General features: G+C 46.2%; 1 protein-coding gene across 1 annotated transcript; it reads right to left on the bottom strand.

The window, feature by feature from the left end:
* Positions 1–7,417: 7,417 nt before the first annotated feature.
* Positions 7,418–10,339, bottom strand: JAGN1 (jagunal homolog 1). The gene is made up of 2 exons (XM_081245770.1): positions 10,133–10,339; positions 7,418–8,367 (listed from the first exon to the last, which is right to left on the bottom strand). The coding sequence occupies exons 1-2, from the start codon at positions 10,219–10,221 to the stop codon at positions 7,905–7,907; spliced, it is 552 nt and encodes a 183-aa protein (XP_081101896.1). The 5' UTR covers positions 10,222–10,339; the 3' UTR covers positions 7,418–7,904.
* Positions 10,340–15,540: the final 5,201 nt, after the last annotated feature.

Raw genomic sequence — 15,540 nt, forward strand, 5'->3', positions numbered from 1 at the left:
GGATGGTGGCTGCACCCACTTCGTAACTCCTCCTACTCCTGCAACACCCTGCAGATCAGACCCGCCCCTTAGCATGCTCCTGGCCTTGAATCTCCCCTGGACACGTGCTTCATCCTCTCACTTAGAAGACTGACAGAGCCATCAAGCACTTCTCTGCACTGGGTGCTGGAGACCGAGGTGACTGATGCACCACTTAGAGCTGGGCAGGACAAAAAAGCACTATAGGATGCACGTAAACCTCACGTCCCCCTGTGCATCCTGGCTCCCACCTGGCTGACTTTCAGGACTAGGGTCCAGCTTTCTCTACCCGTTGACCACTTCCAGCACTTCTGCCAAAGGGCCTCCAGCTTCAAGGATCCACTCATCAGTACAGTCTGCTCAGGAAGTCCCAGGTCTCACAGCTGAGCCCTGGAGCTGAGGGAGTGGGCCCCACGCATTGACCTGGTTTCCTGTGGTTTCCAATGCTGATGAGGCTCCATTCTCTGTGGGGACCCTCCACGTCGTCCCATCGCTTCCTCCTGCTCATGGAGCATTTGAACTGCTTCAGCCCTCACCTTGGTGACACACACCATAGAAAGTTTGGGGCACACCTACTGGGAGAAGGTATCTTGAGACTTATTATCCCTCTGCACTTTAGTAGCTTGATCATACCTATCTTTAGGCCAATTCTAGTTCTTAAGTCTTCAGGTCCACTGTCTAAAGACCCCATTGTACCCATCATCCTAAAAATACTCTCTAGCTTTTGAGTTTCTTAGAAAGACCCTTTCTTATCTTTATGTTTTTCCAGTGCCTAGCAATGGATGTCGTGAAATAGGCGCTCTGTAGTTGAATAAATGTAAATTATGATGTTTCATCTAAGCAGCCGTTTATCTATTTCACATTTCATAAGCACTTTCATATTTGATCCTCCTAACCACCTTACAAGACAGGTAAGTGAGAATTATTCATTTCATAAAGAGAGAAATAAGGAAGCAGAAAGGAGAATGATTTGGTCGAGGTCTCCAGCCCAAGGAGCTCCAAATCCTCTCACAGTTCATTTCTCTTTCTACCATCCTTATGGCCTCTCCTCCCACTGCTTCACCCCCCTCTGCTCCTGGGAACCCAAAAGGGCCTGCCTGACACAGTTCTCTTTTGGCCTTGAAGTCCATCACTGCAAACAAATCAGTAAGATGTGAAGGGAGAAAAGGGTGGTCTAGCCATACTAAAGACAGGTTAGGGAGTCTTCCCCCTAAATTTCACCTAGCCCACAATGGTTTAGATGTATACCGATAATGTGTTTTCTAATGCTGGGTGCGTGAAGTGAGAAACTTGGCTCCATTCTAGAATACTTTTCTCTTTTGACTCCTTTTATTTTCTGACTTGATTCTCACAGTGAAAATATTTGGTTAATTGCTCCCTGACCCTGGCTAAGGTATGGTAGGAGAAGCAGAAAAGAAATAACAGACACATACACACATGAAATAAAGAACAGAAAGGGAAGAAAAGGACCACATAGAAAAGGCAGAGGAAGAAAGAAGAAAGGGGGAAAGGACAGAGAAAAGGAGGTCTGTACTTCATTGTTTTGCTAGTTTATTGTAGAGCCTGTTCCAAAAAGGATTTAAAGTAAAAAGCACAGCGGGTGAATTCCAGCACACCCTGGGGAACGGGGAGGGGGTCAGATCACAATTTGCTGAACTCCTACTATCAGGCTCTGGGCTGTGTGCTTTGCCCACATTATCTCATATTATTGGTACTACAACCCTTGAGGTCAGTCTTACTAAACATCTTACAGACTTGGAAACACTGGGAAGATTAAGTAACTTGTCCAAACACAAAATGGAGAGCTGAGACTCACCCCCGTGTCTTTCTAGCTCTTACTGTCAGAACACACTGCTTGGGGAGATCTGTGGTTTCTGGGCCCTGTAGTCCACAGAAGTACTAGATTGAGGGGACTTCCCTGGTGGTGCAGTGGATAAGACTCTGTGCTCCCAATGCGGGGGGCGTGGGTTCAATCCCTGGTCAGGGAGCTAGATCCCCACGTGCATGCCATAACTAAGAGTTCTCATGCCACAACTAAGGAGCCCGCCTGCTGCAACTAAGACCCCGTGCAACCAAATAAATAAATATTTTTTAAAAAAATAGATGTTGTGAAGGGCTTTAAAAAAAAAAAGAAGTACTAGACGGAACGATGTGATGAGTTGGTAGGATTAACAACATGGGGGGGACAAATTGTAACAGTTGGAAAGAAAAAAGGATAGTAGGTCTTACGGGAGTGAGTTATCAGTGATCAGATTTCTAGAACAGCAGGGATTGTTTGGCAAGTGTCAACAAGGGAGGAGTACTTCTGTGGCTGGAATAGGAGGGGGCCAACTGGAGTAAAGGCAACAGAGGTGTGTGGTAGGCCTGCAGCACAGAAGTCCTGTCCTTTTGGAAGGTGGCCAAGGCCTATCTCACCTGTGGTTTGTGTCTGAATGAGCTGATCCAGACTTTACTCTCCAATAACCTTTAAGTGGGGAGCAAGCCAGGCGCTCAGGAGGTCTTGGCAGGACCCTACGCGTGCTCAGGTAGAGAGTACACTGTGGGGTCCTTGGGCAGCCATTCTTCCTGACAAAGCCTTACCCATGCATGGACGCTGGTCAGATAATGCAGCAGCGTCTCCAGGCTCTTTCTGTAATGCCAGATTCCCAAGGTCGGTTGGGGCAACTGTGCCTACTGCTTGGGCACCCTGGGCAAGAAGGTCCAACCAATTAGACCAACAAAAACCAAGAGTACACAAGTGTTCCTTTCTTATTCCTGCTCTTCCAGAAGGGATCAATCTCCAGAATACCAATGCAAGAAGTTATGCTTAAGAGAAGAGGAAGGGACCCCCGATCTGAGAGGGGAACACCAACACTACTCATCAAGGGAAGGGATTTTGATATTTATTAAGCACCTACTATGTACTATACAGTTTATATACATTATTTTATTTAATCCTCAGAACAACCCTGGGTGGTAGATGCTATGATCCCCATATGTTAGATAAAAACAGAGGCTCAGATATCTCCCTCAAGGCAAAAGGTAGCAAAATGCCTGGCTAGATTTCTAACCTGAGTCAGTGTAATATCAAAAACTGTTCTTTCCCCCATACCACACTGCCTTTCCCATAGACTAGATGCTCACTAAGGGTTCTTCCAAGGCCTACACCCTCTAGCTCTGTAAACATCAGGGATTAATAACCATTCCTCACACTTGTATAGTGTTAGGGTTCTTAAAGCACCTTCACCAAGATTTTACCTCATTTGATCTTCAAAACAATCCTGTGAATTTGGCAGGGCTGATCTTGGTACCTGAACGTGTCTTCTGATCCAAATACGGTGCTCTTCCCACTAAATCAAGATCCCTTTCAAAGGGAATCCTGTTTACTTCAGGGAATACTACAACCATGAGGCAGGGGGAAAAAAGGATTGGAAAGCCCAAAAAGCAGGATCCCAATAAGCCAACAAGCAGAAAACTAAAATGAACCAAACGGCTCTCTTTTCGTGTGGACAATAATTTTCATAATGGGTCTCTCTTTTTTTTTAATTTTATTTATTTTTTGCTGCTTTGGGTCTTTGTTGCTATGTGTGGGCTTTCTTTAGTTGCGGCGAGTGGGGACTACTCCTCGTTGTGGTGCACGGGCTTCTCATTGTGGTGGCTACTCTTGTTGCAGAGCACGGGCTCTAGGTGCGTGGGTTTCAGTAGTTGTAGCACACGGGCTTGGTTGCTCTGTGGCAGGTGGGATCTTCCCGGACTAGGGATCGAACCCATGTCCCCTGCATTGGCAGGCGGATGCTCAACCACTGCACCACCAGGCAAGTCCCTTTATAATGGGTCTTGAAAAGCACTACAAGACTGTAAAGTACCATTCCAGTAATCAAATAAATTTTAAATTCTTTTTTTAAATAATAATTATTTACATCCCGGTTCTTTAAAAATCAGCAATCTGTGCCTGGTGCACATAACTCCATTACCCACTCATTTCCATCTGTACCTCTCTGCTATCCAAGTCCTACCCTTCACTCTAGTTCTTTGCTCTGACTTTAGTCTACAACAGAACAAGTTACTTCATTCAATAAATTCAGAGTGGGCTTCCCTGGTGGCGCAGTGGTTGAGAGTCCGCCTGCCGATGCAGGGGACACGGGTTCGTGCCCTGGTCTGGGAAGATCCCACATGCCGCGGAGCGGCTGGGCCCGTGGGCCATGGCCGCTGAGCCTGCGCGTCCGGAGCCTGTGCTCCGCAACGGGAGAGGCCACAGCAGTGAGAGGCCCGCGTACCGCAAAAAAAAAAAAAAAAAAAAAAATCAGAGTGCATGTTGCACACTAGGTACAGAGCAAGCGGGGAGGAAAAGACATGTAAACTAGTAATTCTGTCAGTAGAAGAGATAAAATTAAAATGCCATGTGAATTCAAAGAAAGAACCCTTACTCCTTGAAGTGAAGTAGCCAGAAGGCTCCAGAATTACCATATAAAACTAGGTCTTGAAAGATAAGTAATAAAGAAGCATAAAAGCAGAAAAGGAAAATTTTTAAGGAAACTGGGAAAACATGGAACCAATATGGGGATTCATAAGAGGTTTTCCTGAGACAGACAGTGTGTGAGTGGCACTATCAGGAGATAAATCAGGAGTGATGCACTGGAACCACACTTTGGAAATGTCTGAAAAGGATTAAGGAATTTTGGTTGTTCAAAAAATAATGGCACATAGGGCTTCCCTGGTGGCGCAGTGGGTAAGAATCCGCCTGCCAATGCAGGGAACATGGGTTCGAGCCCTGTTCCGGGAAGATCCCACATGCCACGGAGCAACTAAGCCCGTGCGCCACAACTACTGAGCCCACGTACTACAACTACTGAAGCCGGCACACCTGCAGCCCGTGCTCCGCAACACGAGAAGCCACCGCAATGCGAAGCCCGCACACCACAACAAAGAGCAGCCCCCGCTCGCCGCAACTAGAGAAAGCCCGCGCGCAGCAACAAAGACCCAACGCAGCCAAAAATAAAGAAAGAAAAGACTCATTAGAGAAATGCAAATCAAAACTACAATGAGATATCATCTCACACCAGTCAGAATGGCCATCATGAAAAAATCTAGAAACAATAAATGCTGGAGAGGGTGTGGAAAAAAGGGAACACTCTTGCACTGCTGGTGGGAATGTGAATTGGTACAGCCACTATGGAGAACGGTATGGAGGTTCCTTAAAAAACTACAAATAGAACTACCATATGACCCAGCAATCCCACTACTGGGCATATACCCTGAGAAAACCATAATTCAAAGAGAGACATGTACCAAAATGTTCATAGCAGCCCTATTTACAATAGCCCGGAGATGGAAACAACCTAAGTGTCCATCATCGGATGAATGGGTAAAGAAGATGTGGCACATATATACAATGGAATATTACTCAGCCATAAAAAAAAATGAAATTGAGCTATTTGTAATGAGATGGATGGACCTAGAGTCTGTCATACAGAGTGAAGTAAGTCAGAAAGAGAAAGACAAATACTGTATGCTGACACATATATATGGAATTTAAGAAAAAAAGTGTCATGAAGAACATAGGGGTAAGACAGGAATAAAGACACAGACCTACTAGAGAACGGACTTGAGGATGTGGGGAGGGGGAAGGGTAAGCTGTGACAAAGTGAAAGAGCGGCATGGACATATATACACTACCAAACCTAAGGTAGATAGCTAGTGGGAAGCAGCCGCATAGCACAGGGAGATCAGCTCGGTGCTTTGTGACCGCCTGGAGGGGCGGGATAGGGAGGGTGGGAGGGAGACGCAAAAGGGAGGGGATATGGGAACATATGTATATGTATAACTGATTAAATTTGTTATAAAGCAAAAAAATAAATAAATAAATAAATAAATAAATAAAAAGAAAGAAAAGAAAAAAAATAATGGCAGATAGTAGGGACGTAATGATGATCCAGAGCTGTACTCTTGGTATACTCACTTGCACACAGGGATGCAGGAAGAGGAATGAATATGAGGTAGAAGGCAAAGAGTTAAGTTTAGGACACACTGAGTTGGAAATGATAATCAGGACATCTAAAGGTTGTGTATCTAGAAGTACTGCCAGTACCTAATAGAGACTGAGTACATACCTACTGTTTTTGTTTTTACTTACTTTTGGCTGTGTTGGGTCTTCGGTGCTGCGCACGGGCTTTCTCTAGTTGCGGCGAGCAGGGGCTACTCTTCGTTGCAGTGTGCGGGCTTCTCATTGTGGTGGCTTCTCTTGTTGCAGAGCATGGGTTCTAGGTGTGTGGGTTTCAGTAGTTGTGGTACGCTGGCTCAGTAGGTGTGGCTCGTGGACTCTAGAGCGCAGGCTCAGTACTTGTGGTGGCGCACGGGCTGAGGTGCTCCACGGCATGTGGGATCTTCCCGGACCAGGGCTCGAACCCATGTTCCCTGCATTCGCAGGCGGATTCTTACCCACTGTGCCACCAGGGAAGCCCCATACCTAATGTTTATAGAACAGAATGACTATAACTGTGGAAAGGGCAGAGATCTGCAGTTAGAGATCTGGGCATCATCCAGACACGATAAAGTCAAGTGGGTAAGAGCAAAGGGACACACATCTTTTATTTATTTTTTAAAATAAATTTATTTATTTTTGGCTGCGTTGGGTCTTCGTTGCTGCACACAGGTTTTCTCTAGTTGCGGCGAGCGGGGGCTACTCTTTGTTGCGGTGCGCAGGCTTCTCATTGCGGTGGCTTCTCTTGTTGCGGAGCACGGGCTCTAGGCTCGCAGGCTTCACCAGCTGTAGTGCACGCGCTTAGTTGCTCCGTGGCATGTGGGATCTTCTCGGACCAGGGCTCAAATCCGTGTCCCCTGCATTGGCAGGCGAATTCTTAACCACTGCGCCACCAGGGAAGCCCAAAACACATCTTCCATGCAATAAATTTTTACTGTGTCAGACTTCTGTGTGTGAAAGGGCCTTTAGTTCACAGATCTCTTTCCCACTTCTATTTTTAACTTCTCTGCTCCACACCATTACATACTGTGTTCATTAGTTGTTTCACACGGATACTACATTTCACCTAGATTGCAAATTTTCTATATGCAGGATACTTTAAAATTCTTTTGGATACCATAAAACAGTATTAGACACATAACTAACACTGTTAACACTGAATGATAAACATGAATATCCAACCAAAAACGAACCCATAACCCAAGCTGGATAAATGAGAACGGACCATTTGAGAGGTGGAGGTTAAATGTATGGCCCACAGTAGTTCCTGCCAATCAGCTGCAGGGTTGCAACTATGACTTAAGTTCCCTATGTCCAGTTCACTTCCCCACCGCCACTGCCAGTTTTCTCGGGGAGCCTCTACGTACCTCCTAGTGACTAAGGCCACTCAAACAACACACTTTTCACATCTATCAGATGCCGAACACAAAGCACAGGGGGGACAACGCAGTTGTAACTTTATTGAGGTTTTTTCAATTAAAACGTTTCACAGTAGAGACCACAGCCTGCAAGGGGAGCAGCCTCTCAAATGTTTCCTGCCCCATGACTCATAGATTGAAGTAGAATGTGATTTATTCCCTACCTCCTTCAGTCTCGGTGGCTAAGGGGTGATGGATGGAAGCAGAGAGAATGACCGAGAAGAGGCAAGGATGAAACACTCAGGAGGATCTCAACTTCAGCCAGCTGAAATTCGTTTCACAGCTGCTGCCACCCAGTTCCACCAACCAGGAGTAAATTAAGCATAGTTTTGCTACCAGCTGATGGCAACAGAAGGGGCTTTGCAGAACCTGGGCCTAGTTGGCACTCGCTGCCAACATCGCGGCTGCCAAAATCACCGAAGGGGGTTTTAGAACAGATCCTCCACCCTCTCACTCCACTGCATGGGAGGCCCAGGCTTCACCTCACACAGTAGTTCATCAAGCAGGCTTCATGTACGCTTCTTCTCCTGTGTGCTGGTGAACCAAGAGTCTAGGAGCTTCTTGCTGTAGTATAACTGCCAGGCATGCACTTGGACCACCAGCACCAACACCAGATACATGACGGAGACGGCAGAAAAACCAAAGAGGAAGCGGTAGGCCTTGCCATGGCGGTAGAGCTGCTGTGCAGCAGGGAACATCTCCATGCTGCCATATATGAGGGGAGCGATGGAAAAGAGCCCCATGCTGATCATGGAGAGCACCAGGTAGCTAATGTTGTTGCGGGGGAAGGAGAGGAGGCCCAAGAGGGAGGGCACAATGCTCAGCAAATAGGGGTACTCCCACTGATAGGGCATGGCCACCTGATCATGCGACAAGAGCCTCAGGTGCCCCACGCTCATCTTGGCAACCAGCAGCAGCCATACGACCAGATGCACGTAGATCAGCTTCTTGATTTCATCCTTGAGGGTCACACTGTGGGGCAGAGCACAGGGAGAAGTACCTTTCATTCAAAATTTTCTGACCACCAACTCTATGTCAGGCAACTATCCTGGACACTGGGAAACAGACGTGAATATGGAATAGTTCCTGCCTGGAGGCTGGGAACAAGGTACAGAGGAAGAAAAGAGCAATTAGCAAACGAACTGGAAAAACTCTAGTAAATCTATGTTGCAAAATATATGGAATCACAGGAAGGAGTAACGAATTCTGATTGAGATGAGTTGACTGAGAAGGCTGTCTTGTCTGGACAAGGGTGTTATCTGAGCTAGGCTCTGAGATGCGGGTGGAGATGGACATTCGAAGCAGAGGTAACAGCATGCAGGCAAAAAGGCATAAGCATTTGTGTTCCAGGAGAGCAAATGGTTGGGTGTGGAAGGACTACACTGCGGTGGAGAGGGGAGTAGCAGGATATGAACTTGCAAAGACTATCACTGAGTCACTTTAAAGACAGAAGAGCAACTCAGGGCTGTGTTTAGAAAGAGAACTCTGGGGAATTCCCTGGCGGTCCAGTGGTTAGAAATCTGGGCTTTCACTGCCAAGGCCACAGGTTCAATCCCTGGCCGGGGAACTAAGGTCCTGCAAGCCCCATGGCGTGGCCAAAAAAAAAAAAAATGAAAGTGAACTCTGACTGCAGCATAGGAGAATAAGCCTATGGAAGGAGGTATTGGCAGCAAGGAAACCAACTCAGGCTGCTCATACTTCTCCAGCTAGAGTACATTTTTCGTCTAAAGTAAGGATATTTTCTCTTATTCTTTGGATTCCCTCAGGTCCTAAATACATCCCCTTCCCACCTTCATAGAGCAGAGTTTCTGCTCTAGACAGGCATGAAAACACTGGCTTGAGTTGTGAGGTGCCCTTTAGACAAGGGTCTAAGGATAAGAATAAAGTGAGGTTTCAAAGAGCTTGTCATTCTTTAAAACTGTGGAGAAAAAGACGTGGAAAAGATTCTGGGAAATTTCAATGGATTTAAGTAAAGAAAATCTCTAAAATTTTTTTATTTTTAAAAATATTCATTATAGAAAGTGCAGAAAGGTGGGGCGGGAAGGGAATCAGTCACTTGTAGACTTCAAGCTCCATGAAGGCAGGGACCAGTTTTGTTTATCAATAAACTTTTTTATTGAAGGTATAACATGAATACAAAGACCAGGGCTGCTTTTGCTATTCTATCCTCAGGGCCTAGCACAATGCCTGATGGGTAGAAGCTCAATAAATATTTGTTGAACGAATAAACGAATGTAGAAATATCCCGTATGTGTGGGGTTTCATAAAACTCATGTGAGGCAGAGTAAGTCTGGACTTCAAGGTCCAAATCCCCAAAACAACCCAAAATATAACAGCTACCGCGTACTGGGCAGACTTATGTGCTAGATCTTATGCTACGCTCTGTACGCGATTATTGGCCCACTAATTCATCACCAAGACCGAAAAGGTAGATTAATTTTCCCTTGCCAGATAAGCAAACTGAGGCTCAATTAGAAATAAGGTTCCCGAGGTCAGAGAGCAGGGCCAGCATCGCCGAGACACCGGAGCCCAGGCGGGGCCCAACCCCTCAAGGCACAGCGGGATCAAGGGGTGGAGCTCACAGGAGCCACAGGGCTTCCCGGGATTGGGGGCCGGCCCCGGGCCGTCGCAGTAGAAGGGGACTTGGCAGGTGCGCGAGAGCGGGCTGGGGAGCAAGACCTGAGGCCGGGCCGGCGTCGCGTCCCAGGCCCTGCGAGCTCCTCGCCTCACTTCATACCTCATCTGGTAGTGCGTGGCGACGCGCTCCCGGTGCTGAAAGTCGCTGCCGTCGGTGCCGGCCGCTCGCGGGCCTGCCCGAGACGCCATCTTCCCTGTCCAGAGCCCTGGAGCCCTTCACGCCGACCAGCTTCAGCGACTAGACCACCACCAACACGCCTGCCAACCCTATGCGCACCGCCTCAGCCCCGCCCACCCAACAGCCGAGCGGTTCTGTGAGGACAACTTCCGGCCTCTCTGTCTCCGGAGGACCGACTCTGTAGTCACGTCCCTGCGCACGCGCACATATACGCACACGCTTTTCTTCTCGGCCCCGCCCTGTCCGTCTCTCCCCAGCGTTTGGAGCGCGCAGAAAATTAAGCCCTAGCACGTCTTTCTTTTTGCCAAGGTCGGGAGCTGATACTCCAGCCTCTCGAGCACTTACACTTTCTTTAATTCGAGTTTAAGACGTCTCTGTTCCCACTTCACAGATGGAGACACTGATGCCTGGAAGGTTTCTGTGACTTTCCCAAGAGCGTGCATCTTTCACACTCAAAGTCTCAAAGTATCTCCCCACAGATTAATCTTTGCAAGAAGAAACGGTAACTTTACAGTGGAGAAAACTGGCACGCACCCCCTTAACTAAGTAATCAAGTTAACTTGTCCAGAAGTGAGACAAACTGACTCCTTATGCCTCCTGCTAATATTAGGGACACAGCATCACTGAGGTGATATTCTTGCCCAAAATACTTAACCTGAGTCTAATCATGAAGAGGTGACAGATAAACTCAAATTGAGGGACATTCTACAAAATAACTGGACTATACTTTTAAGAAATGTCAAGGCCATGAAAGAAAAAAATTAGGTAGAGGCAGAAAGCAGAGTAGTGGTTGCCAAGGAATGTGGTGATGATGGTTGCACAACTGTATGAATATACTTCATGCCACTGAACTGTATACTTAAAAATCGTTAATTTTATGTTATGTACATTTTACCACAATAAACAAAATAAATAAAACAAGAAAATTTCAAAATTGTTATCTGAAAAAACTGAAGTATCTTTTTATGTTTGAGTCATTTGTATTTCATTTCCTTGAACTGTGTTTGTATCCTTTGTCCATTTTTCTACTGCCCTGTTGGTCTTGCTAATTTATATACAGATGGCAGAGAGAGAGAGAGAGAGATGACCCCTTGTCTATAATTTTAGTTGCCATATATTTTTCCTATTTATTGTATGTCTTTTGACTTTACTCATGGTGTTACAATTTTAACATGCAGAATAGTTTTTTCATAAGGTTGAATATATAGTCTTTTCTTTTTTGGCTTCTCAATTTTGCTTCATAACTAGAGTCCTTCTCTGTTCCAAGGTGCTCAAATGATTTTATGCATTTCAGCATTTGAGAACCACGCTCAGACATCTGCCTCCCAGACTAGAGGTGAGCGCCTCAAAGAGAGGGGTAAGAACCGAGTCATCAGGACTTCTCTGGTGGTGCAGTGGTTAAGAAAATGCGTGCAGGGGACACGGGTTCGATCCCTGGCCCAGAAAGACCCCACATGCTGCGGAGCAACTAAGCCCGTGCGCCACAACTACGGAGCCTGCGCTCTAAAGCCCTTGAGCCACAACTACTGAGTCTGTGTGCCACAACTACTAAGCCCGCGTGCCTAGAGCCCGTGCTCTGCAACATGAGTAGCCACTGCAATAAGAAGTCCGTGCACCGCAACGAAGAGTAGCCCTTGCTCACCGCAACTAGAGAAAGCATGCGCACAGCAACGAAGACCCAACACAGCCATAAATAATAAATAAATAAATAAATAAATAAATAAGAAATGCTTGCTGAATACATAAATTATGAATGAGCCAAAACTATCCTCTTGGGGGCTCCCCTGGTGGCGCAGTGGTTGAGAGTCCGCCTGCCGATGCAGGGGACACGGGTTCGTGCCCTGGGCTCGCGAACCGCAAAATAAAACAAAACAAAACTATCCTCTTCTCCTAAGCACTGTGAAGAATCCTCAGGTTCACCAAGCATTCCTCCATCCCCCACAGACACTCTCTGGCTTTAGCTTGTGCTTATCTTTTTCTTTTCTGTGTGTGATTTCCATGATGTTCATCAGGGCTTCTGAGTCAGACTGCTTCTGAGTCATCCATTGGCTTATCATGAGACACTAGGCACATGTTGGATGTTCAATAAATATTTGAGGCATGAACATCCAAGGGAGGGGCCCCAACCCTTTCCCCAGAACTTCCTCCCTGAAGTATTGGTACTTCTCTTCTGGCTCTTGGTCTGTCTTGAAGTTTCGTGATTTGTGTTCCTGTCTCCTCACCCTGCTCATTCTCTTCTCAAATCCTTTGCACTGATGTTTCCTTTGCCTTGAATGCCCCCAGCCCACCCCCAGGACTTCAAAAGACTGGATTCCAGTCCCGGGTGGAACACTATAGTCTGAATGTTTGTGTCCCCCACCCTTGCCCCCATTTGTATGTTGAAACCTAATCCCCAATGTGATAGTATTTGGAGGTGGGATTTGGGGGTGGTGGGATTAGTGTACCTATCAAAGAGACTCCCTTGCTCCTTCTACCAGGTGAGGACACAGACAGAGGACAGCTCTCTGTGAACCAGGAAGGTCTTCACCAGAGACCAGAACTACCAGCACCTTGATCTTGGACTTGTCAGCCTCCAGAACTATGAGAAATAAGTTGCTTATTAGCCACCAGTTTATGGTATTCTGTATAGCAGCCCAAACAGACCAAGACACTCCAGGTCTTGAAAAGACTGTCATCAGTCAGGATTTAGCTGAAAGCTCACCTCTGAGGCCTTTCTTTTTTTTTTTTTTAAATTAATTTATTATTTATTTATTTATTTTTGGCTGCATTGGGTCTTTGTTGTTGCGCGTGGGCTTTCTCTAGTTGCGGCGAGTGGCGGTTACTCTTCGTTGCGGTGTGCAGGCTTCTCACTGCGGTGGCTTCTCTCGTTGCGGAGCATGGGCTCTAGGTGCATGGGCTTCAGTAGTTGTGGCTCGCGGGCTTAGCTGCTCCGCGGCATGTGGGATCTTCCCGGACCAGGGCTCGAACCCGTGTCCCCTGCGTTGGCAGGCAGATTCTTAACCACTGCGCCACCAGGGAAGCCCTGAGGCCTTTCTTAAGCCCACAGGCCAATCTAGCTCTCCAGCCATTTGCTATCATATCACCTTGTGTTGTTTTCTTCCCAGAACATCATTATCTGAAATTATCTTGATTATTTGCATATTTGTTCATGGTCTGAGTTCCCCCTTCCTCCAGGAATGTCAGCTCCTTGAAGTGTGGGACAAGGCTGTGTTGTTTCCTGCTGTGTTCTCAGACCCTAGGAGGGCTGGCACACGGTAAGTGCCTAATAAGTATTTGTTGAGTGAGTGAATGATGGTTGCCTGAAAGCTTTTATAGGGAAGGATTTAGATATAAGTAATAGGATGATGATGATGATGATTAGCCATTTATTGAGCCTGAAGGGTGCACTAAACTTTATATCAAGTACTTTTCACGATTATCTCATTTAATCTTCATGACAACCCAGTGGGGTAGGAACTATTTTTAATCCCCATTTGTTAGATCCAACTGAAGCTTAGATGAGTTACATCACACAGCTAATGCTAGACTGCTGGTTTTCAGAATAGGGTCCCTAAGTAGCCACAGTGTCAGCATCACCTCGGAAACTCTTAGAAATACACTTTCTTAGGCCCCACCCCAGACATAATGAGTCAGAAACTCTGCGGTGGAGCCCAGCAATCTAATTTTTAACAAGCCTTCCATGTGATTCTGATGCATTAGTGTGAAAAATCCAACTCTAAAAGAAAGGTGAGGTTGAACTCTTTTTTTTAAAACAGCTTTATGGACATATAATCCATATACCATACACACTCAGGTGTACAATCCGATGGTTTTAGTATATTTGCAGGGTTGTACAACCTCCAAATAGACTTAGCACAATCATCAAAGTAGATTGTGTTTAGATTACTAGATTAGAACTTTTTTTTGGCTCCCCTGAAAGAAACCCCATGCCCACTAGCAGTCCCCATTCCCCTTACACTCCCCAGCCCCTCTAAACAACCACTAATTAATTTTTTGTCTTTATATAGTTTTGTCTATTCTGGACATTTCATACAAGTGGAATGATACAACTATGTATGTGATCTCTTGTGACTGGCTTTGCATAATGTTTGCATAATAAATCCCTTGTGATTTCACTTTGCATAATGTTTTCAACGTTTGGCCATGTACTGTAGTAGCATATATCCTTTCAATTGACAAATAATATTCCATTTATGGATATACCACAGTTTTTTATCTGTTCATCAATTGATGAACATTTGGGTTGTTTCTACATTTTGCCTGTTATGAATAACACTATGAACTTTCTCGTGTATGAGTTTTTGTGTGGACATAGATTTTCGTTTCCCTTGGAGATATATATATATAACTCCAAATATTAGGTATATGTAGAACTGCTGGGTCATAGATCTTACTACACTCTTAACCACTACACATTTTAGCTAGTCTTTATTATTATTATTAAATTATCTGCTATTATTAAATAATTATATTATCAATAACATCAATATTTGTTTCTATCTATTAAGTATCTCTGTTGCAAAGCCCTTTACTTTTTTTTTTTTTTTTTTTTTTTTTTGCTGTACATGGGCCTCTCACTGTTGTGGCCTCTCCCGTTGTGGAGCACAGGCTCTGGACGCGCAGGCTCAGCGGCCATGGCTCACGGGCCCAGCCGCTCCGCGGCATGTGGGATCTTCCCGGACCAGGGCACGAACCCGTGTCCCCTGTATCGGCAGGCGGACTCTCAACCACTGCGCCACCAGGGAAGCCCAAGCCCTTTACTTTTATTATTACAAATCCTTACCTCGGTCAGGATCATTAAGACAGGAGTCATTATCTCTGTTGAAGAGGTGAGAGAAACTGGGGCTCAGGAGGTTAAGGGAACTTGTCTACACTCCAACAGCGAACATGGGTAGAGCTGAGACCACCATGCACACCTGCCTGTTTCCTGTGCCCTGTGTGCCCAGTACCATGTCCTGGGCCATACTCTGCCCCAAATCTTTCAAAACATGCCTCCACCCCTCCTTTCTGGCTTTTTCTGGAAGCGAGGATGGTTTGACATCCCAAGGGTGAGAGCTGCACACTCAGTGCCTGTGCTCTTTTCCAGCTGGGGCTGGAGGCCATGGGAGGGGCTGCCCTGGGAGCTGGAAATAAAATGGAGGGAGGGCTGGGCTGAGCAGGGCAGTATTGGAAGGTAAGCAGGCTGGGAAGCGGGAGGTAAGGAGTTTCTTATTCTGAGTTTTTTGTTTTGTTTTGGTTCTGGCTCCTAGAGAACCATTGAGGTGGGGCTGGGTGGAGTTTTGCGATTGGGAGTGAGGAGGGAGGCTGAAGCAAGCTGATGTGGGTAGTGC

Source organism: Mesoplodon bidens (assembly GCF_964165515.1).
Source record: "Mesoplodon bidens genome assembly, chromosome: 10".
In the NCBI taxonomy this organism is placed as follows: domain Eukaryota; kingdom Metazoa; phylum Chordata; class Mammalia; order Artiodactyla; family Ziphiidae; genus Mesoplodon; species Mesoplodon bidens.